At 42.5% G+C, this 24485-nt stretch overlaps 1 protein-coding gene across 2 annotated transcripts; it reads left to right on the top strand.

The window, feature by feature from the left end:
* Positions 1–1152: 1152 nt before the first annotated feature.
* uso1 (USO1 vesicle transport factor) lies at positions 1153–24303 on the top strand. 2 transcript variants are annotated; one of them, XM_056279968.1, is made up of 26 exons: positions 1153–1371; positions 2404–2490; positions 3511–3575; positions 4294–4370; positions 5691–5744; positions 6524–6624; positions 6757–6859; positions 8021–8076; positions 8263–8383; positions 8532–8710; positions 8838–8978; positions 9615–9703; positions 10339–10493; positions 10776–10981; positions 12179–12199; positions 15068–15178; positions 15559–15677; positions 15884–16065; positions 16205–16326; positions 16478–16616; positions 20700–20866; positions 21159–21224; positions 21351–21449; positions 21576–21680; positions 22643–22858; positions 23379–24303. In XM_056279968.1, the coding sequence occupies exons 1-26, from the start codon at positions 1306–1308 to the stop codon at positions 23454–23456; spliced, it is 2925 nt and encodes a 974-aa protein (XP_056135943.1). In that variant the 5' UTR covers positions 1153–1305; the 3' UTR covers positions 23457–24303. The 2 variants fall into 2 exon arrangements, with proteins under 2 accessions (XP_056135943.1, XP_056135944.1); XM_056279969.1 differs by lacking the exon at positions 12179–12199.
* Positions 24304–24485: the final 182 nt, after the last annotated feature.

Here is a 24485-nt window from a genome sequence, read left to right on the forward strand (position 1 = left end):
TCGATATATAGATGTGGGTCACCACAAAGTTGACCTTTTTTACACGTTAGCCCCTAGCTAACGGGTCTGACCCTTTAGCCGAGCGGTTCGTGATGTCGCCTTGTGGTGCAGTACACCCCGTATCGAATCCCGCACCGGGCAAGAAAATAACCGGTTGCAGCAGTATTGGCAATTGTTTTATTTAAGAAAGACAGCGCTGGGGCGTCCGGGTAGCACAGCGGTCTGTTCCGTTGCTTATCAACACGGGGATCGCCAGTTCGAATACCCGCGTTACCTCCGGCTTGGTTGGACGTCCCTACAAACACAGCTGGCTGTGTCTGCTGGTGGGAAGCCGGATGTGGGTATGTGTCCTGGTCGCTGCACTAGCGCCTTCTCTGGTCGGTCGGGGCACCTGTTCGGGGGGAGGGGGAATAGCGTGATCCTCCCACGCGCTGCGTCCCCCTGGCGGGAGTCCTCGTCAGGTGAAAAGAAACGGTTGGTGACTCCACATGTATCGGACGAGGAACGTCTGCAGCCCTCCCCGGATCGGCAGAGGGGGTGGAGCAGTGACCGGGTCGCTCGGCTCGGAAGAATGGGGTGATTGGCCAAGTACAATTGGGGAGAGGGGGGAGACAGCGCTATACCATAGTTTGTTCAGTAAACCAATGGTTGATTAAAAAAATAGAAGAAGCCGTTTTATGTTTTGAACCGCGACTTCAAAACCGAGGTACGTACCGAACCGTGATTTTTGTGTATCGTTACACCCCTGGTAGAGACCATAAATCCTAGTCCGTAATAAATAGTACCACACTATAAGTAGCTTCAACGTTGAAAGCATTTGTTTGGGTTTGGAGCACGTGTTAGGTAAACCAATACTTAATAGGGTAGACTTACACGGTTGCAATAGGAGCCGCTCTTGTGTATAAGCATGAAAACGCAACTGCTTTTTGAAGAACAAATCTTTCATTATATTCGCGATTGTTCTATTTTTGACAAAATGACATTTCAAGCAATGAAAACACTCTTAAAATCCATTATCCATAATTCTGAAGCACAAATTAGATTTTGGTCCGGATTAATTGACCGGTCCCTTTAAAAAAGTGAGAAGGTTGTCTTTAATAGGCCACGTATCGCCACGTCTGCGCGCAGGCGCAGTGGCAGCGGCCCTATGTGTGTCAAGTTCCGGGGTCGGTGGAAGAGGTAGTGTGAAGTGGGAAAAGTCAATATTTCTTTATTATTGCGTTTACCAAAAGAATAAACAGAGGCGTACAGTTTCATTAGGACAAGAAAAGTTTCGACCCCAGCCCTAAACGGACGTCTGAAACAATGAACTTCTTCAGAGGAGTGATGGGTGGGCAACCAGCGGGGCCACAGCCCTCTGGGGCTGAAACGGTAAGACACTGAGTTAACGTCAAGCTAGCTCCCTCTCTGCCTGTGTCACACAAATGCCATAACCAACCACATATTCAGCACTGTTATGTTCACACCTTCATTTCTCACATCAAGAGTGTATATGTACAACATAACTATATTAACTAAAACCGACACAGTGTAATATGGGATATCGCTAGCTATCAACCTTAACCTAATGCGTGCAATGCTACCAGCTAAGTATAAACATGGCCAACGCAGCAAATCCTGTCAATAGACCGAGGTGATGTCTATCCATTGTGATAACTCACTGGCGCTGCGCCTCTGTCATTGTATTGACCGTTGCTTTACGTTATCCAATCAAAGTTTTGGAACAAACGGAATCAAAATCTTACGTCCTTACTGCCTGACGGTAAATTCAGGGACCACCAACAATAGATCAGCTAGGCAACTGTCAGTCCTTTTGACAATTCCTGCATATTTGGCCGATACGAATTTTAGGAATGCCGTATGATTAAAACACAGTGGGTAACTTTCCATGAGTTATAACATGGTAACAGTCATAATATTATATAATACGATCATATAATACCAGCTCCTTGTACATGAGTGTCACTTGCTCTGACAGATCTAAGTGGTGTTGATGTTTTTGTTTTTTCCCTGCTGGTTTGACCATGACAGGGTCATGCTCTTCTATCTGCCCTGTAGAGTACACAAATATAAACAGATGTAAGGATAAATCCTAATAGTTTGTGTCCCACAAAGTTCAGCTGCAAATTCTAGAGGGTGTTACAAACACTTGTATATCATTCTATTATGCTAAAGTAGTAGTAGATGTTAATATGAAAAACCAAACTGAGGTGACAAATCCTTTTGCTGCGCATGGAATACATTTCAGCAAGTGGCCTGTTGTTCATTTGTAGTCGTGAATTGTACAACGATTTTCATTAACCTGCCTTTGCTGTCATTCTGCATTGTGTTCTGCCTAAATAGATCTGTTTTAGGCAGAAATGCTCAATAACAAAGAAAATAATCAGTTAATCTCATCAACAGATCCAGAAATTATGTGACCGTGTAGCTTCCTCTACACTCCTAGAGGACCGCAGGGATGCTGTCCGTGCTCTGAAGTCCCTCTCTAAGGTAAGGTATTGTAAGGAAGAAGATGCATTTGGAATCAGTAAAGAGGAATCTGACTCGACCACTCTATTGATGCCTCCACAACTATTTTAATGATGTCAGCTATCAGTGGTTGTAGAGTTAGATTTGTAACGTCTTTAATACAGTCTTAAACACAGCATCAACAAAAGCTGTAAAGAATTGTTAGCAAAGCCTTACCATATTCGTTCCCATTACCTTAGTAAAGGGAACACGTGTGCTGATGGCATTGAAGCCATTGACATTGTTACTGTGATAACGTGTTACCTACTTACCCCATTGCAACAGACGTGGGATGCTGAGGGATAGAGTTTTGTCTCTGGCTGCTCCATCAACCATAAGTGATGAGTTTATCAGGCATGAATAAAGGGTTTAGGAGACATGGGCTTGAAAATTTAAACTCCAGTACAGTGGTGTCCAATCATGTGTTATGGAGAGCCATGTGTATGCAGATTTTCTTTCCAACCCAACACTAAACCACTTGATTTCACTGGTTAGTGCACCTTCAACCAGACATGGGAGGACTAATTGGGGAAATCAATTGGTGTACTGTTGGGTTGGAAAGAAAACCCACACACACATGGCCCTCCCTCCATTGCACATGATTGGGGACCACTGCATCATGGAGAGAGTGGTGACTTTTCTCTGAATGAGTATTGGACTGTTAAGAAACAACACCACACATATATGTATATATAATATGCATAATATGTACATTATTTAGCCTGAATAATGAAATTATTGAATTGAAAGTAAAACTGAAATCTATGTTGACATCTTTGCCTCAATGGGAGTTTAGTAGAAACCTATTAATAGTAGTTAGTAGAACCCTACTAATATAGTAAAGTAAGTAAATAAGGCCCATGGCCACTGATTCTTTTTCAGTTTAAGCCATAAGACAAGCATTGTTTTTACTGTAAGTATTTCTATTTAATATAGTTTCATTATAGCAACTCCAAAAACTTGTCAGCGTTTTTTTTCTTTTTCTTTTCTCATTTTGTATAGAAATATCGCATGGAAGTTGGCACCCAGGCAATGGATCATTTGGTTCACATCCTCCAGACCGACAGGTAAGGAGATCGGCTGTTTGACTTTGCTTTTGTGTATTTGTGTTTTGGCGATGCTGTTTGTTATTCAGTAAAGCACTCCCTGCTTATCACAATGCCCTATGCCCCTTGTGAAATTGACACGGAGCGTTTATGGTCAGTGTTAATGCTACAGCCATGAAGATTGGCGTGTATTGATACTTGTAACTATAGTGTCATTGGATCATTCTAAATTTCAGAAATCCATTTGAAATAAAACAGTCAACAGTGCTGTTGTCAGCACCTTCCCCACTGCTATACAAATAAAATATAGTTGACGCTTTAGTTGTTGAGATTTTAGCACTTGTTGGTAAAGGTCTTCCGACATTTTGTTGTGCCATATTTGCTTTGTTAACCACAACAAATGGACTTTTTCTTCAAACTCACTGCTACTTGCCTCCTTCTTCTTTATTTGGCTGCTATGATGAAGACACAAAATGTTGTGCATCATATAATTTTTTTCCTGGGAAAGTCCAATAATGTAGTAGCTATTAAAATGAGCAACGACAAATGCGTTCATGATTTGGATATTTGAGAATTAGCTATTGTCTTAAATTTGCCAGTGAAAGAAAGTATCAAAAAGTACATATATTTGCATTTAAATATCTAGGATTGTAACTTTAAAAAGTGGCCAATTTTTTTCAAAGATACATATATCTTGAACCCCAGCAAACAATGCAACTGATGTCTCCCATTTTAACAGGTCTGACTCAGAAATCCTAGGCTATGCTTTGGACACACTGTACAATATCATCTGCAATGATGATGAGGAAGAACAAGGTAATTGCCACCTTTGATAGACCATCGCAGAAAAATAAGAACTGGATAGCTTCTTCCCAGAGTACACATTATCAATCCTTTATTTTCTAATTCCCTGGAAAATGATTCTTGTGTGAGAGTTGCCCTGGGGGTTAAATCTTCTTTCTGAATAAACAAGTCAAAGTCAGAGTTTGTTTTGTGCAGCATGTATAATTGAGTTGAGCTAATGTTAATTGGTGAGGGATCAATTTGGACCACCCTACCTGTATACACTGATAATCACTGCTATATAAAGGTTTTCGTCTCTCTTCTCTTCCATGTTTTACCCCTACAGATGAATCAGAAGGTAAAACTCTTCTTGTGCATGCTGCCACCTCCCTAACCACTAGCAGCACTTACAAAATTTAGGGTTTTCCTGGGATAAGGGAATGGAGCACATTATTAAAACTTATATAGACATTATCACACATTATTCTTAAAATCCAGTCAGTGCCCAAATTTGAAATTGGTAAGGGTGGTGCAGCAGAGTATTTCATTAGCATCCCAGCACTGAGGTTCACAGTTCAAATACTGGTTGCCTCTGGCTTGGCACTTCTGAGTGGGGGGCCAGCAGGAGTAATGTGTCCTGGACATTGCAGCTGGTGACTCACTCCTACAGGTGTTGGGGCACCTGTTCTGCTGCTGGGGGATTCGAGGGAAATAGTGAGGACATCAACATATATTGCATCCCCCCTGGAGAAACCTGCAGCTGGCAGGTGAAAAGTAACTGTCTGCAAGTCCATGTGACAAAACTACACCCTCCCCTGTAAGAAGTCGTGCAATGGGGGGACCACAGGAGAACAAGGGAATTGTACATCTCAAATTCAGTTGAAGAGGGAAGAAATTAATTTTAAAAAAAGATCACAAATATGCTGGTTACAGCACTGAGGTTCTTGGTTGGAACATCAATGTTGCCTCCGACTTGACCGAGTGTCACAGGGAACACAGTTGTCAGTGTTCTTTGGTGGGGAGCTAGTTGAGGTAATATGTCCCAACAGCCCACCGACAGGAGTTGGGGCATGTAAAAGTGAGGCTGTAGGAGAACAGGAAATTGGACATGTCAAAATGGAATGAAAATGGAGAAAATCCAGTGAAAGTGTTCATTATTAAAAGTTTATAACTCAAGTTTATCACAAGGTCATGTTTACCATAAGGTCATGTTTAATATGTGTTGGCATGGCATGTGTTAGCTAGAGTCATTCTGCTGATTCTGCAAGATCTTCCTCTAAGGTTTCTGCAATAGTTGGAATGAATGCCAGCTTTGGGTGAAGCTTTACATTTTTTATTCCCCCACCCTTACAGACGCTGTTACACCTGTCCCTCTCTCATTGAAGCATAAGAATGTGTCCATGCCTGGTCAGTACTGAGGGCTAGCCATTTAGATTGCACCAATGGTAGCACTAGCAAACTAACTTCGCTAAAATGACTTGGTCTTGGAAAAGTGGTCTAAAGTGTTTGGGTGGTAACCAAGTATACTTTACTAATACCATCACATACCTCTGCATCTGTCCCTCCCCAAGTAATCTCTCTTCATTCATCTGGTCCTTCTACTCTGTTCTACCTTTTATGGTTGCATTGTTGTAGTGAAGTTATTGAGATAAAGGGTTTTTGCTTTTCATGTGATTTTGTAAGTGTGTTTTACTTTTTCCTTTATCGTCATTTGAGTTAGTGTGGGGGGGGGGGGGACCTAAAACCGTAATTCCAAAACAAAGAAAAATCTAGGACAAATGCAAGGATTAGTCATGTTGCCAAAAACTTGATTATAGACATGATTGAAACATTGCACCAGTTATCAGTTTTCTTCTATTCTGTGTTCCCTTACTAAAGTAGCTGAGTTCTGTTTCCCCCCTATCCAAGTACCTCCCCTCATCTCTCTTTTGCTTTCAGTTTCCTACAGTCCTGAGTGTCACAGTGAGCAAGAAAGAATTCATCGCACATATTAAAAAAAAATTTCCATTAAATAGTTGCATACACAGATTTTACACAAGATTTTGACAGTTTGTAGGCCTACTGAACTATGCTATTCGGGCTAATTCCTATGAACAAACCTACTGGTTCATTAATTAGCTTAAGGGTCATTGCTATATTAGCTTATGCAAGGGTTTCTGATCTCAGTTGTCCTTTACCCTTCCCAGATGAGAATGCCCAGAAGCAAGCAGATGACCTTGGAGTCCAGTTCACAGATAAATTCATCCAGGATTCTGAGAACGTGACTCTGCTGCTTAGTTTATTAGAGGTAGTCTACTGTTCCACATTAAGAGGCACACAATCAGTCGCACTGCATTGTCTAAAGAATTAGCTAGCGAAGGTGTGTGTGTGTGTGTGTGTGTGTGTGTGTGTGTGTGTGTGTGTGTGTGTGAAATTACAGGAGTTTGACTTCCATGTGCGCTGGCCTGGTGTAAAGTTGTTGACTGCACTTCTGAAGAACCAGTGTGCACAGGTCCAGGGGGTCATACTGGTCAGCCCTATGGGTGAGTGTTCTGCCTCAGCTACATTTTATCATTACAGTCCGCATTAAATTGAATCAATTTAATATCAGCAAGCTGTTATTCAGAACATAAGTACTCTCAGTTTTGTGTCGTCATTTAAACATCCATATTATTGGGCAATAGCCATTTCCCAGTTTTAAACTAAGCCTTTTTTTTACATGGTCTACCAGCCTAGTCAACATCTTCAGAACACCAAGTGCTTTCTCACTATTTCCTGGGAGCAGAATGGCCCACATTCTTAACTGGACTAGTAACGTTTTCTGTTTCTGTTTTGCCTCGACTCTGTTTACAATAGTCTGTTGTTGCAACAGCCAGGCTTGAGCAGTTTATAAAAAAGATATTGATGAAAACACTTAACAATCTCAGGTACAACATAACGTTGAACAGTTTGGTGCTCAGCCCTGTGCGACTTCCCATCAGATGGATCACACCATTTTCCCTCTTACCAAAAGCTCTTTGCAGCTCTTTTTAGTGAAATGTGCCCTTACAAGCCTATGGAGCAAATGTAGAAAATGAACTTGTGTTCTCTAGTGACTTTCCTCAAAGAAACATTTTTGTGTTAGGTGTTGCTGCCAGAGGTGAGCACTTGGATAGCACTGGTTGAAAAGCAGTTGCTGAGTGTAGGGTGGAGGTGCTGAGTAGTTGTTGTAATGCAACAGATGCAATTAAGATAATTTTCACAACAGAAAAAATATTGCTCCTTTCTCATTGTTCACATTGTGATAATAAGCATATAAAATGTATATTTAACTTGTTACCAACACTGTACGGATTCCTTTTCATTCGTTTGCGTTTCTCTTCCCTGCTTGGAAAGAGTAGAGCTAGCTTTTGTCTTCCTCTGGTCCTGCTCCTGTTTCATCTCTATTGTTTGGTGGAACTAGAGGTAGCACTGAGCTGTGTGCATCAGCAGAAATTAAAATTGATTCATCTTTAGGAAGAGGAGGCTCTAAAAAGTGATCAGGTTCTCACATTGAGTCTTGAGCACTCAAAGTGGGACCCTTCCATGGAAAACAACACAAAATTATTGGAATCACTTTTTGATATATGGCCTAAATCTACTGAACACAAATTCACCAAGTCCTTGCTTTCTTGGACTCAATAACAGTAATGCTTCACATCTCAGACACTTTGTTCCTCCTGCAGGTGTCTCAAGACTGATGGACCTATTAGCAGATTCGAGAGAGGTCATCCGCAATGATGTAAGCGTCATCTCTAATGTTTAGGTTTCTCTCTTATACTAAATCACCAAACTAGGATCAACAAAAGGGAGTCTCGCTTATTTGAAGGGATTCAGTAAAAGCTAAAGCTAATGATGATAGCCGGCCTTTATTTTCACTGTCCTGTGTCTCAAGATAAAGCTCTGTATCATCTCTTTGTCATTTCAGGGCTTGCTGTTGCTTCAGCAGCTAACCAAAGGCAATGGTGCCATTCAAAAGATTGTAGCATTTGAAAATGCTTTTGAGCGTCTTCTCGACATCATTACAGAGGAGGGAAGCAGTGATGGAGGTATAATTTATAATAAATTGTCCCAGCTTGGTCAGCTTGCCGAGTTTTATTGCAAGAAGTAATTTGTGATACCATTTCTGTGAATTGAAATGATGGTATTTTTTTCTTTAATATATGTGCTGTCATTCAATCTCTTTCTTGTGTGCAGGGATTGTGGTGGAGGATTGTCTACTGCTTCTGCTGAACCTTCTGAAGAACAACAGCTCCAACCAGAATTTCTTCAAGGAGGGCTCCTACATTCAGAGGATGAAGCCCTGGTTTGAGGTTGGTGACGATAACTCTGGCTGGTCTGCGCAGAAGGTCACCAATCTCCACCTCATGCTGCAGGTAATCAATTGGCTATCACTGTACTGATCCTCCATGGTGCAGTGACCTGTAATTCTTCAGATGCAAAGTAAATCTTTATTACTTCTATTATAGTTTATTTCTTGGCTGCCCTCTTTTCTGTTTACAGTTGGTGCGAGTCATGGTGTCTCCAGTGAACTCCCCAGGGGCCACTGCCAGCTGTCAGAAGTCTATGTACCAGTGTGGTCTGCTGCAACAGTTATGTACCATCCTCATGGCCACTGGTGTACCTGCTGATATCCTCACTGAGGTGATGATAGTAAAACCTCAATATGATTGCATGGCCTTTTCAGTGTATGGAAATGAATATAAAGTGCCTTCGGAAAATATTCAGCCCCCCTGAACCTGTTCACATTTTGTTCGTGTTACCCCTCCAGATTTTAATGAATTGAAATGTCTTTTCTCCCATCACTGACATGATAAACTCAACACATTTATGAATCTTTTTTTTTTAAATGAAAATTTATATTTCTCGTATACAGGAAGTATTCACCAAATCAATACTTTGTAGATAGGCCTTTTAGCAGCAATTAAATGTTGATTCTTTTTGAGTATGTCTACATGAACTTTGCATAGTTAGATTTTGGAATCTTTGCCCATTAATCCATGCATATTTGTTGCAACTCTTCCAGTTTAGGTAGAGAGCATCAGAGGATAGTAATTTTAATTCATACTACAGATTTTTAATGAGATTTAACTCTGGGCTTTGGCTGGGCCATTCCAGAATATCAATCATCATTTGTTAAATCAATTCTTAGTTTGTTTGTGTGTGTATTAGTAGTTTGTGTGTGTGTGTTTATTAGTACATTATGAAGAGACATTAGAGGACTTGGTTACATTTAGAAAGTCTTGTGTTTAAGTTTCTGATCTCACTTCCTCCTTTCAGACCATCAACACTGTATCAGAGGTTATTCGTGGTTCACAGATCAACCAAGACTATTTTGCCTCTGTCAATGCCCCTTCAAACCCCCCACGGTAAGACACACTCTGTAATAAGTGCATTATGGGGCATCCGGGTAGTGTAGCAGTCTATTCCGTTGCCTACCAACACAGGGATCTCCGGTTCAAATCTCCGTGTTACCTCTGGCTTGGTTGGGCGTCCCTACAGACACAATTGGCCATGTCTGTGGTGGCAAGCCGGATGGGGGTATGTGTCCTGGTTGCTGCGCTAGTGACCTAGTGCCTCCTCTGATTGGTTGGGGCACTTGTTCGGGGGGGAACTAGGGGGAATAGCTTGATCCTCCCACGAGCTACGTCCCCCTGGCAAAACTCCTCACAGTCAGGTGAAAAGAAGCGGCTGGTGACTCCACATGTATCAGAGGAAGTATGTGGTAGTCTGCAGCCTTCCCTGGATTGGCAGAGGGGGTGGAGCAGCGACCAGGACAGCTCAGAGAGTGAGGTGATTGGCCAGGTACAATTGGGGAGAAAAAGGGGCAAACATTTTTTTTAATAAAATAAACAAGTGCATTACCATGTATTACACCAAAAAAGACAAAAGTAATGATGTTCTGTCATCCCATATTCAACTGGTTTTAGTGGAATCTCAATCTGATCTAAGGCCCGTTGATGATGTGATTCCCTGTCTGATACGCCTCCTCATCTGTCCTCAGACCAGCGATCGTGGTACTGCTAATGTCCATGGTCAATGAGAGACAGCCATTTGTGCTGCGCTGTGCTGTTCTCTACTGTTTCCAGTGTTTCCTCTACAAGAATCAGAAAGGCCAGGGAGAGATAGTGGCCACACTGTTGCCCTCCACCATAGACGGTCAGTGACTCCAACTCCGAAAAGCACAGCTATAAGTTACTACTTGGCAAGGATCTCCAAGCATTTTTAAATTGTGTATCCCTAAAAAATTAATTAGTTTTCTCTTACAAACCATTATCCAGCATGTCGGGTCTATTGTCCATACACATCATCTAACAGTGAACCTAGGTTTCCTATGACAGAATGCCAAGGATGGCATATGAAATTAATGAAATTAACATGCACAGACCGCAGTTGCAATAACCTTAATTTCTCCTGTTTTATCCTGTTTTATATGTCCAGCCAATACCATCTCTGCGGGCCAACTGCTGTGTGGGGGCCTGTTCTCAGCTGACTCCCTGTCCAACTGGTGTGCTGCTGTGGCCTTGGCACATGCCTTGCAAGACAACCTCACCCAGAAGGAGCAGCTGCTTAGGGTGCAGCTGGCCACTAGCCTGGGCAAGCCCCCTGTATCCCTACTGCAACAGTGCACCAACATCCTCTCCCAGGTAGAGTCTGACTAAGCCACTTCAGTGATCCTAAAAGGGCTGTGTTTCCATGTGAGACTGCCACTAAAACATACAGGTGTAGTGATGACTCAAAGGGCTGCATAAGAGCATAACCAAGATTTTTGATTACCTAGTTTAAGTTATTGAATTTCAAATGAACAAAACTCAATATTAACAAAGTGTTAGAACAGTGGCACATGGCACCTGGGGCATTTTTTGGTGTTTTTTTTTTAAACTAAATGAAATCTGTAAGTGTAGGTTAAATTTTTCATTTAGGCTATGGTCACACATGCACAAATGCAGGCGAATGACCATCGCCTGCCAAGGCAAAATTCGTATTTTGTCTTGCTGAATGTGGGCAGTGCAGGATGTGACAACATGGAATTCAGTTTGCTGGTTTGTAGTCCATTTGAGTGGTTGTGGTTGTCGGTCACACATGAGCAGTTGTTGGTTTTGCGACAGGAAAATTAACACTGAAATCCAGAGAAAGATAAAGAAAAGCAACTTTGAGTATTAGAAAAGCGCTATATAAGTTTAATTTATTAATATTATTATTATTAAAAGTTTTCACTTAATTGTCTCAATTTTACATGTTATCATAGTTTTATGGACAAATACGGAGGAAGATCATTGGTGTACAAGTAGTGTTTGTATACCGCGAAATATGAACTGATGTTATTAATAAATGTTCAATTTTTTTTACGTTCAATGCCTGTCTCCCGACTCACTGCCAGACAGGCAGCATCTCTTTTGTGGGGCGGTTTGTAGTTTTCACGGGGAATGTCGTACAATACCGGCTGGTTAGACACAGCAACAATCAAAGTCTCCTCCATCCTGGCTCACTAATAAGAAAACTACAGCCAATTACAGCCAAGTGGGGTCAGCCACACACACTTCTTTGCTATTGGTTGAGGCTGCGGATTCGCTGGTCACCAAAGTTGAACTCCATGCGAAGTGAAGATGCAAATTTCTTTCGCCACCGGAAGTAAATGTTTTATTTGCCCCTTCGCTCGCATAGAATGGAAGTGAACAAGAGGTGAATATTCGCCAATGTTAATTTCGCATATGTGTGACCGTCGCCTTAGGCTTAAATTATTTTTAAGTCATACATTAGTAGTCTGGTCGGGCAGTGGCGGTCTTGTCTCCTTGTGTGTGAAAGTGGAATTGAACTGTTGTCACATTATTTTGGTTTTGCAGGGTGATAAGATCAACCGACGGGTGAGTATTGTGTGTGTGTGTGTGTGTGTCTGTTTGGGCAACACCTCTGGTTATTTTGGCTTGGCGTCAGTAGTTAGCGGGGTTTTATATTATGTGTTTGGAGATCTGGCTGTGTGGTTTTTGTACAGTCTGCCCTTTGCCTGTCCTAATGATCACCTCTGGCTATGACCCAGTCTTCTAGTTGTGGTCCTTGAGTACACTCATCCCCACACACACATCAGAAAGCTTTTAATTGGTGTTAGTCTCTTGCAGAAATCCATGACACAGCTTTCATTAGTCTGTAATGTTGGTAAGTACACATGTAGAGACATATACAGTGGAGGTATTCAGAGAAGGGAGCAGGCAACATTAGTCACAAGCAGACCTTTTGCAGCTCTCAACCCATGACCTCTCAGGGTGTCTTGTGAATCGTTACCTTACTGTTTTAGAGGGAACTTCAACAGTAAACTTGAGAAACTTCTGTCATCCCCAAAGAGACGTGTTCTCTCTTGTCATGTGTCCTCCGATTCCCTAAGTGGCAGCATAACTTGCACCAGAGTAACAACTGTTTGTATATTTGCATAGTTCTTTATGATCTTACTCTTGTTTTTTGTGGTTCTTATATGGATTTTTCTGATTTCATTTTGACTTTCAGTTTGTGTTTATACTTATTTATTTTTTGATTTGTTATTTTTGCCAGTTGCATTTTATTTTGTTTGGAGAGGTTTTGTTTGAGGTATTTAAATGTTCATTGTAGATATTGATATTATCTTTCAGTTTTATTCATAAATAACTTGTAGTCCGATTCATCTACCACTTTAACTATAAAGAATAATAATGACTTTTAATTTCAAAGGCATAAATCAGTTCTGTCTTTTGCATTTCAGTTTTTAAATGTCAGTGCCCAGCTTTAGCGTTCAGTCTCTAGTTTTAGTTGATTCAACAATAAAAATTCTTAATACTGTATACACACACACACACACACACACACACACACAAATTGACACAAAATTATTATTATTATTATTATTAAAATAATATTACACAACTTATTTGGGCCAAAATCTTCTAATTAATATTTGCGGTCATTATTCCTTCCATCTTTTCTCTCTTGAAATTTGTTTTTGTATTACATCAAAACTGGAGACAAAATCTGAAAAGGTGATTAACTGAGTTTCTGTAGAATGCCATACTGATCGATTTCGGCCCACCCTTTCACCCTCAAATAACTTTTTTTTTTTCTCCCGAAATTGTTTTCATCATCCTTCATTCACAACAGGAGAGAGGTCTGCCCTTCTAGCATGATATACATTAGCTTGTGGACATACCCTAGTAAATCCATGTGCTTTATACCTTTGTGCAGTATTTTATTTAACTTGTCTCTTCAGTATAACTTAATGAATATACATGCTCCTAATGGCTGAAAAAAGGCATCAATTAATTTGGACAAATTTTTAAAATTTCATCACTACTTGCTTCTATATTTGCCCTTCCATGATTGCATAGTCTCTCTATAGGAAGTAAAACCAAAGAAGAGTAATTTGGTCCCTACATCTCTTTCACTTGTCTCTAATACACCTTTCCCACTGGCCAAAAAACCCGCAAAAAAAACCGCTAATGTCCGCCTTTGGTCAATGTAAAAAGGCGGATGTTAGCGGGTTTTATGGCCAATGGGAAAAGGGTATAAAAGTTCTCCTCATTAAGGTGCATGGTCGCTTTTATGCCATTTTTTTCTTTTTCTTTTTTTCTTTTGTAAAATTAAGTCATAACCATCAATATCGTCATTATTATGACTAAGTTACCTTTTTAAAATTTTGAATGAAATGAAAAACAAAAATGGCACTTTCTTTTGCCTGTACCGTTGTCTGGAAGCAAAATTATGCCTTACATTGACATTTTCTGATCCTTTCAATAGAAAATCTTTTAATCCTCCCACTATTCATCAAGGCTGAAGAGTGTGAACCCCAAAAGAAAAGCAAACATTCGCACTATTCTTAAATTCGTTTTCATGCTTTGCCAGTGCTCTATCATTTCTTTTTTTGGGCCCCCTGGGGGCTATTGTATGGCCTTGGGGGTCCAGATTGGGCTTCAGGTTTTGTATGACTCATGTTCTAGGGGTGCATGTTCAGGTCATCCTCTTGGTTGTTTGTTTGTGATAACCTTATTACCTACTAACGGTGTGATGTTATCAAGGTGCTGCTTTTTAAATATGAGCATGGTTGGACTGACCATGTCAATGACCCAATACATTGGAGGAGGGAATGAGGCAATTTGAGATGTAATTTTTCTTTTTCCCCCTGCAGTACGTTTTCAAGGAGAAAAAAGTCCTACTTTATGAGTGTTGTGTCAACAAAATTGCTGCAAATCCATATATTGGCTGCCCTTGTTCCAGTGTCTGATCTGTGTCTTTGTTTGAATTGAATGCAAAGGCATTCATTTTGTTGACATTCTTTTTTATCTTGAACAGATTAAATCAAATGCATCTTGATATGTAATGGAAAGATGACAGACTTCATTGAACAAGTCACGAGAATTTTTGCTGAACAAAAAACAAAACATAACTGATGACTGAATAGTCTTTTGAAACCAAGGTAAATCATAGTAGAGATCCAAGATCGCAAAGTTGTTGGTAAGGATTTTATTTAATCTAAATATTGGTGTTCAAAACGTGCTCTACTATGGATCATCATCAGTTGGGATCTAGGACTGAACCTTCCATAGAGAAGATGACGTTCTCCATGGTCGCAGGTCCTGCATCTCAATTTGTTGTCATGCTCTCTGAAATGCTTCCTGTTTAGAGGATGGAAATTCCCGATCACTATTTTCAGTGCAATTCCCCACTCGGAGAATGTATGTTGATGTGTCCACTGGATGTCTTGTGTTCCACAGGGGAGTAAAGTACAGACCAGGGTGGGCCTCCTCATGCTGCTATGCACATGGATCAACAACTGTCCTATTGCAGTCACACATTTTCTACACAATCAGGAGAATGTCCCCTTTGTATCCTTCAACAAACAAAGATCACATTGTCCTGTTCTATCTGTTATAAGGTCTGTTTTTCAGTTGTGTGCCTTTATTGCCACACTGACGATGATATTGAGGGTTTATCGAATAATCATTTTGCTGCTGTCGAGGAAGAACCCCGTATTGCCAAAAAATCAATTTGTTGATATGGGGCTATGTTTTTTTTAGAAATACTAACGTGTATGCCTTTATGAATTTATACAGTAGTTTTCAAGCTCCCAGCATCCTCAATGTTAAATTCAGGGTAAGGGTGATTTGTCCCTGTGCCATTGATTTCGTGCCCTGAATTTTAGTTGGGACAGTGGTTATGCTCCCTGGAATAGTGTCGGTAATCCTTAACCCAGTAATATTTGAAGCTGACTGGTCAGATCTCAGAGAACCTGGGAGAGGACGAGAGGCTGGTGCAGGGCTTGTGTGCACTGCTTCTGGGAATCTGCATCTATTACAATGACAACTCACTGGAGAACTACACCAAGTAATATGACTGCACTCTCTACCCACACACCTTTCAAAGATGATCTGTACGATCTATAGGAAAATGTTAGGGGTGTTTTGTTTGTGTAACCACACAGATGCAGAATTCCTGTTCTACCTTAATGTGTAAATGTTTCATTCCTATTAGATTCTCTGTATAAAATGAGTGAAAGCCTGTTAAATCCCATGCCTGTCTTTCATTTTCAGAGAGAAGCTAAAGCAGCTCATTGAGAAGCGTATTGGCAAGGAGAACTTTGTAGAAAAGCTGTGTTTTATCACCAAGCATGAGCTGTACTCTCGTGCTGCCCAAAAACCACAGCCCGTCTTCTCCTCCCCAGAGCAAATGCTCTTTGATCATGAGTTCACCAAGCTGGTCAAGGAACTGGAGGGTCAGTCAACTACTGGTTTTCTTGACAGACAGTAATGGCTGACTTAACCCTTGTCGCATCATGGGATCTTCTCATAAGGATGACAACGTTGTTGCATCGTTTTAGATTGTTTGGTTTTGAAAAGAGCTCATCTTCACAGGTGTGATTACTAAGGCTGTACACAAGTCTAGTGAAGAGGAGAAGAAGGAGGAAGAGGTCAAGAAGACACTGGAACAGCACGACAGCATCGTGACTCAGTACAAAGAGCTGATCAGGGAGCAGGTAAAATAATCTACGCTACTGCTGAGTCAAATACTAGTTCCACACCTTACCCTGAAACCATTTCGATCAACTTACATTTGTAAAAAAGTGTATAATTATAGTACTATTCTTCTGCTCATTACTTGATTTCCTCTCATTTATACTCCACCAGGATGCTCAGATCCAGGAGCTTAAAGAGCAGGTAGCTTCCATGTCCTCACAGAATGAGCAGATGCAAAACACAGTTACACAGCAGTTGGCCCAGATCCAGCAGCATAAAGACCAGTACAATATCCTCAAGGTGAAACTAGGTGGGTTCATCTTACTAATGCTTTGTCTCTGCACTAACTCTCAGAAAACATTTGTCTGTTGTGTCTTCCACAAAGAACAGTAAGGATATCCCTTAAAAGAAGGAATATATTGCTTTTTTAATGGATGTTAAAATGTTTTTATTTTTTACTTTGAACAATGTAAACATTTAAAGCTGCTACAAGAAATTTTGGATTTTTGTTGACTTGGCACACTCCTGTGAATAATAGCAGTTTTATTTTGTGGGAAAATGACTTCATTTCACATGAGCATTGCCTCTTGTTGCAAAGATGTACATTCACCTGCTGGTAGTTCATGCATTTGCTTTGAAGTTAAAAGTGAACGATGTAGTGGTGTTCTGGAAAACAGGTGCTTGCAAGATGTACAGCAATGAGGTAATGTATCTCCTAATTATGGCTATATATCTCGTCAGTGTGCTGTAAATAGTTTCATCAGCTTTCATGAGGCATCCAAGCTGGAGACAAGCACTTGGAATCATTATATAGCAATATCTTGTCTTCTAGCTGATGGTCTCATATGCTTATCTCAGTCATATAGAAGCATCAAAATTAAATTGACACTGATAAAAGAAAAAACTCCTTGTGGCAACTTAAAATCCAGTTATCGCCTCTTCCTGATTGTTTGATTCATTCATTCATTCATTCACCATCAGCTGCTTCTCTGGGGTCGGGTTGCAGTGGCAGCAAGCTAAATAGGGCACTCCAGGCATCCCTCTCCCTAGCAACACCCTCCAGCTCCTCCTGGGGATCCCAAGGCATTCCCAGGCCAGATTGGACATGTAGTCCCTCCAGCGAGTTCTGGGTCTACCTCGGGGTCTCCTCCCAGTTGGCCGTGCCTGTTAAACCTCCAAAGGAAGGCACCCAGGAGGCATCCTAATCAGATGCCCGAACCACCTCAACTGGCTCCTTTCGACGCAAAGGAACAGCGGCTCCACTCCGAGCTCCTGCCGGATGCCTGAGCTCCTCACCCTATCTCTAAGGCTGAGCCCAGATACCCTACGAAGAAAACTCATCCGCGATCTCACCCTTTCGGTCACTACTCAAAGCTCATGACCATAGGTGAGGGTTAGAACGAAGATTGACTGGTAAGTTGAGAGCTTTGCCTTCTGGCTCGGCTCCCTCATTACCACAACGGTCTGGTACAACTGCTGATGCTGCACCAATCCGCCTGTCAATCTCTTACTCCATCCTATCCTCACTCGTGAACAAGACCCCGAGATACTTGAACTGCTTCACTTGAGGCAACAACTCATCTCCAACCCAGAGGGAGCAATCCACCATTTTCAGGTAGAGAACCATGGCCTCAGTCTTGGAGGTGCTGACTCTCATCCCAGCCATTTCACACTCAGCTGCAAACCACCCCAGTGCGCGCGCTGGACGTTTAGTTCTGATGAACCCAACAAAACCACATCAACTGCAAAGAGCAGAGATGCAATTCTGAGGTTCCCAAAACGGACACACTACTCACCTTGGCTGCGCCTTGAGATCCTGTCCATGAATGTCACAAACAGAATCAGAGACAAGGGACAACCTTGGCGGAGTCCGACACCCACCGAAAACGTGTTTGACTTTGTGCTGAGAATGCGGACACAGCTCTCACTTTGGTTATACAAGGACCAGATGGCTTGTAGCAACTGCCCCAGTACCTCATACTCCCACAGTACCCCCCACAGAGTGCCCCAGAGTATACGGTCGTACGCCTTCTCCAAGTCCACAAAACACATGTAGACTGGCTGGTCAAACTCCCATGTCCACCTCAGCACTTCCGCAAGGGTAAAGAGTTGGTCCATTGTTCCACGGCCAGGACGGAATCCGCATTGTTCCTCCTGGATCTGAGGTTCGACAATCGGTCGGAGCCTCCTTTCCAGCACCCCTAGACTAGACTTTCCCAGGGAGGCTGAGCAATGTGATACCCCTATAATTGGAGCATACCCTCCGGTACCCCCTTTTAAATGTGGGAACCACCACCCCAGTCTGCCACTCCACAGGTACTGTCCCCAACCTCCACGCGACACTGAAGACACATGTCAGCCAAGACAGCCCAACAATGTCCAGAGCCTTCAGCATCTCAGGGCGAATCTCATCCACACCTGGCGCCTTGCCACCGAGGACCTTTTTAACTACCTCAGAGACCTCTGCCAGGGATATGGGTGGGGCTTCCCCCAAGTCTTCAGACTCTCCCTCCTCCACTGAGGGCGTGTTAGCCAGGTTCAGGAGCTCCTCAAAGTGTTCTTTCCACCGCTCAACAACATCCCCAGTCCGGGTGAACAGTTCCCCTCCCCGGGTGAACACAGCCTGGTTCAAGCTCTGCTTCCCCTTCCTGAGTCGCCAGATGGTTTGCCAGAACTTCCTTGAGGCCAACCAAAAGTCCTTCTCCATAGCCTCACCGAACTCCTCCCACGCCCGAGTTTTTGCTTCCGCGACCGCTGAAGCGGCAGCCCTTCTGGCCTCCCAGTATCTCTCTGCTGCTTCAGGAGACCCCTGGGCCAACCAAGTCCGAAAGGCCTCCTTCTTCAGCCTGACGGCTTCCCTCACCACCGGTGTCCACGAGTGGGTTCTTAGGTTACCGCCTCGACAGGCACCGATGACCTTATGACCACAGCTCCTGCCTGCCGCATCTGCAATAGAGGCTTTGAACATGGCCCACTCAGACTCCATGTCCCCAGCCTCCCTCGGGATACATGAGAACTTCTTCCGGGGTGGGAGTTGAAGACCTCACAGACAGGGGCCTCCACCAGACATTCCCACTTCACCCTCACTACACGTTTGGGTTTGCCAGGTCTGTCCAGCTGCCTTCCCCGCCATCTCATCCAACTCACCACCAGGTGGTGATCAGTTGACAGCTCTGCTCCTCTCTTCACCCGAGTGTCCAAAACATACGGCCGCAAATCTGATGATACGATCACAAAGTTTGTCATCGATATTTGGCCTAACGTGTTCTGGTACCAAATACACTTATGAACTACCTTTTGTTCGAACATGATGTTTGTTATGGCCAATCCATGACTCGCACAGAAGTCCAATAACAAGGCACCGCTCGCGTTCAGATCGGGGAGGCTGTTACTCCCAGTCACTCCCCTCCAGGTTTCTCCAGCATTGCCCACGTGAGCATTGAAGTCCCCCAGCAGAACTATAGAGTCCCGAGGCAGAGCCCTATCCAGGACACCACCCAGACACTCCAAGAAGGCTGGATACTGCTATTCGGTGCATGAGCACACACAACAGTCAGGGCCTTCCCCCCCAGAGACTCGCAGTCTTATAGAGGCGACCCTCTTATTCCCCGGGGTGAACTCCAACACTGCGGTGCTCAACTGGGGACTTGTGAGTATCCCCACATCCGCCCGGCGCCTGTCACCTTGGCCAACTCCAGAAAAGTAATGAGTCCAGCCCCTCCCCTGGAGTTTGGTACCAGAGCCCATGCTATGTGTGGAGGTGAGCCCAACTGTTGGTACCGCTCCACCTCCCGCACCAGCTCAGGCTACTTCCCTGCCAGAGAGGTGACATTCCCCAATGCTCATCCCCGTGTGTGGTGGGTCCACGGGGTGGTGGCTCCATGTTATTTTTTCAGGCTTGACCCGACCAGTTCCCATGAGCCAAGGCCCAGCCAACAGATGCTCACCGGTGAGCTCCTTTCCCAGGTCTGGCTCCAGGAGGGGTTTCCCTTTTCCGGGCAAGGTGCTGTGACTCTGCTAGTGTAAATTCACTGGTTTTTTTGGGAATTGTGCTTAGTCTGGCCCCTCCCCTGGGACCAATTTGCCTTCGGAGACCCTACCACAGGCTATTGCCCCTGACAACACAGCTTCCAGGATCACCGGGACACACAAACCCCTCCACCACATGAAGGTGATGATTCTCGGAGGGGCTGATTGTTTCAGAAAAGCTAAAATGATATGTGTATGTAAACATAGATATGAAAGTGTCTGCCACTAGAGTGTGATGTTGCTATTCACGTCATAGTTCCCATTGAATTTGAGCTATTGAATAGTTCAGGTGTGTGTGTGTGTGTGTGTGTGTGCGTGTGTGCGTGTGTGCGTGTGTGCGTGCATGTGATGGTGGTTATTCCAGGCAAAGATAACCAGAGTCAGACCAACAGCCAAGAGGACAGCTCCCAAGTCAACGGGCTTCAGACAGAGGAACTCACACAGCTCCGAGAGGAGGTGGAGGAGCTCCGCAAGCAACAGGCACTTCTCCAGACACAGCTCAGAGACAAAGACACACTCATTAACACCCTGGTCAGTACACAAATTTGTATGTTTTTTTAGTATGATAACAGCTTTACTGTTATGATGTCATTTTTAAAAATGAGAGTTTAAATATGAGATAATACAGTAGATCCCTGTGATGAACTGGCAGCCTGTTCAGGATGTCTCTCCGCCTGCTGCCCAATGACTGCTGGGATAGGCTCCAGCATCCCCGCAACCCTGAGAGCGGGATAAGCGGTTTGGATAATGGATGGATGGATAATACAGTAGATTTTCACTTGTGCTGAGCAAATCTTTCTCTCTTTGTTGTTTTAACCTGTAGAAGTCAGAGGCAGCACAGACAGTAGAAGGCACAGCAGCTGCTTCAGATGAGGCAGAACTGCTGAAGGTAGGACCGAACATTAGAGTTGCATGGTGCTGGATTTTTGCTTCTCCTTTTCACATGATGCATGTGTGTGTTGTATGTATTTGGTAGCTAACCCTAACCCTTTACTGACTTTGTGGTTTCTGCCAGGAACTGGAGATGCTGAGGAGTCAGGTCCAGTCCCAGTCGACAGAAATCAACCAGCTACAGAAAGAGAGGCAAGAATTGCTCAAAAGACCTGAGGCAGGGGTAAGTGCAATCCAAATACCATAATAATGTGTCAGAATTAATCTTCAACACTAAATAGATGCATAGTTATATTTAAATTTAAAAAAAATACTGTTTCTTATGATTCTTTTCACCCTCTTCTCCAAGTCTTCAGAAACTGTCTCAAGCAGTGAGAGCTCAACAGACACAGCCAAGCAGGCAGAACTAGAAAACAGGCTTGCCGAACAGACATCTGAGGTTGAGAGACTCAAGGTGTGAACATTTAATAAAACTTTTTTTTCCAAACTCCTCTGTATGACCCAGCTCCAACTTATCTCGATAAGTTGAAAGTGAGAACTTGTTCTGATACCCTTCTGATGTTCATACAACAGTAGTGAGTTCTTTGATGTCAGTGAATTATTCATCTAGCATCAGGCCTTCCTTGCTTTCTTTGCCTTAAAGAGTTAGTTTGTAATTTCTCAAGTCAATTCCTATTTGATGCTCACCGCTCGTGTAGTACATTGGTAGGTTTTGTTTTCACTGTTGTCCATCCATTCCTTCATACTGGACATGCAGCTCCAGCTTGCTATCTACAATTCAATGCAATAAATGGAGGACAAATCCACAATTCATGTTCACTGCAAAAGAGCACTCAGTGGTTCTGCCAAAGTTAACAGGATGCTACATCAGTCTATCAAAGCAAATTTGAGAGTTGTTTTAATTGCTAAATTCCCTCTTACTACTTGCTTTGCTGTGCTATGGTCCAGTGATTCCTGCTGGTAATTGCTTCTTGGCTATGTTGCAGGAAGTAGCATGGAAGGAAATGACTGTAATCAACCATAAAAAAACTACTGTATATTTTAAAAATGATAATTCGACCCTGCTATGTTGGACTGCTGTACCATGAACTGTGGATGTTTTTTGTTTTTTTTTTGCAATGAACAAGGATTGGGGATTTGTCCTCCATTTTGCATTGAATTGTAGATGGCAAGCTGGAGCTGCACGTCCAGTATGAAGAAAAGGATGGATGACTGTGAAAATGAAACCTACCTATGTGCTACATGAGCACTGAGCATAAAATAGGGACTTGAAAATTTCAAGATAATTTCTGTAAGTTTTTTTAAGAGTGGTAGTGAAAGATGATCTCTGTTAATAAGATCAAATACAGCCTTCCTAACTGCTTTTTTCATCATGCCTGCCATCTGCTACATCCTTTTTCCGCTTCCTTGGCCTAGGAGGAGGTGAGGAACATGTCAGAGGGCCGGGTAGGGCTAGAACAGCAACTGGCGGCAGCTACCAGCACAGTAGCCGTCTTACAGACTGAGAAAGACAAGCTGCAGACAGAGGTGCAGGAGTCTAAGAAGGAGCAAGATGACCTGTTGATGCTGCTGGCTGACCAGGACCAGAAAATCCACAGCCTGAAGAAAAAGCTGAAAGACCTTGGAGAGATGGTAACAAACCTTTCATTTTTTGACTTTGCAGTCATACAAGAAAAGTGTTTTGGTCTAAAATATCTGAATAAAATTCCACTCTATTGTTGGAGCCTTACCTTGCATTTTGCCAGTATTGGTCCTTACTACTAAATCTCTAAAGACAGGCAGGTTTGTGAGATAACAAAGTTGACCTGATTGGAACCGAATGATGATGATGTTGATGGAACATCATAAAAAAGTGATTTCATTCATTGCACCTGTCACACATAAAAATTCAATTCTTGTAAGTTGAGACATGTTTTCTTTCATTCAGTGTATCTACTTAGCAGAAGTCTGAAATTCAGATGAAGAGCTACTCTTGTGGTCATAACTAGTATATATTTTAGTTTTCTACCTATTTAACTGTGATGATGGTGGAAGCGTGGGGATAAGTACCTTACTAGAGTGAGAGGAATCCAGAGGCTGGCTTTGGGACATAATGGCTTACTTAGCTGTGCTGTGTGCTCGCCTTAGTTGAACTGTGGCTCTTATTTTAAAGGTCGATGATGAAGATGACCTCGATACCAGAGACCAAACAGATGACGATGATGAGGAAGAGGACGACGAAGACAATTAATAGAGATGTTAAAGAGACAGGATGATATGGAAATATAGCTGACAAAAGGCAAAAAGACATTGCTGGATCGATGAATTTCTAACACACTAAGTGGAGAAACAGAAGGATAGGACTAATGCCGAACAGTTTCTCTTGCCAGCTGCCATGCTGTCTTCATTCTTTTTCACCCCTCTGTTCCCGTTTCTACATTTTATTTGAGGATGAGATTGATTCATTGGATTCAGTATTTAATAACAATAGAACCACATCCATCTCTGCCACTTTTAGTACCAGCACAGGAGATACTCTTGAAGTTAACCAGACGTTTGTTAACTGTAGTTGTGTCACATAATTATAACCCTTTCAATCTCAAAAGGCATCTCCATTTAAAGAGAGTGAATTGCAGTGTTGCAAATAAAACTGCAAACTGATTTGATATTCTACCTTTGCTACCATACCTGAACTGGAGGACCCATTGAACCAGACATCCCTAATGGCTGTGCTGCCCTGCCCTACACATGGCACACCTTGTTGCTCTCATGCACACCTACAGTAAAGGGATCACCTTCGTCACTGTGCTGTTACTTTCACAACTCCGTGTCCTCCGAATTCGCAAATACATTGTTTTGCTTAATACCTATTAAGTTCAAATTTCATGTTGCATTACAGAATCTTGACACACAGTCGCCCCATTTCACTCTCATGTTGCAACGTACTGCTCTGCAAAATGCTGCAATAGTAACAGAGGAGATGTAAAAACAAAAAATATTTTTGCAACTTTTTGTCCCATACTACCGTTCAGCTTCCGTATGATTTTGTGTAACTTATCAATTTATGGGCAACACAGAAATGAATAAAGAATCTATGAATCTGTAGTCATTGTTGAATATCTGAGCATTCACTGTTTATGTAAATGAGCTTTATTAAATCTCAATTTTGATAGGTTTATATATATATAAAACTTTGTTAAAAGAAACACTTAACAGTAGGAAAAGTGCTCAACAAATAAGGAGGGAAAAAATATAAGTTAAAATGTCCTAGCCATCATAG

The sequence above is a fragment of the Lampris incognitus genome, chromosome 5, assembly GCF_029633865.1.
Source record: "Lampris incognitus isolate fLamInc1 chromosome 5, fLamInc1.hap2, whole genome shotgun sequence".
Classification (NCBI taxonomy): domain Eukaryota; kingdom Metazoa; phylum Chordata; class Actinopteri; order Lampriformes; family Lampridae; genus Lampris; species Lampris incognitus.

What these genes read in the sequence shown, in the direction of transcription:
- uso1 (XM_056279968.1), top strand. Translation starts at nt 1,306, where the DNA reads ATGAACTTCTTCAGAGGAGTGATGGGTGGGCAACCAGCGGGGCCACAG. An exon ending in TATCCTCAAGGTGAAACTAG is followed by an intron (nt 16,617 to 20,699) that starts GTGGGTTCATCT and finishes TGGTTATTCCAG; the next exon opens with GCAAAGATAACCAGAGTCAG. An exon ending in TCAAAAGACCTGAGGCAGGG is followed by an intron (nt 21,450 to 21,575) that starts GTAAGTGCAATC and finishes CTCTTCTCCAAG; the next exon opens with TCTTCAGAAACTGTCTCAAG.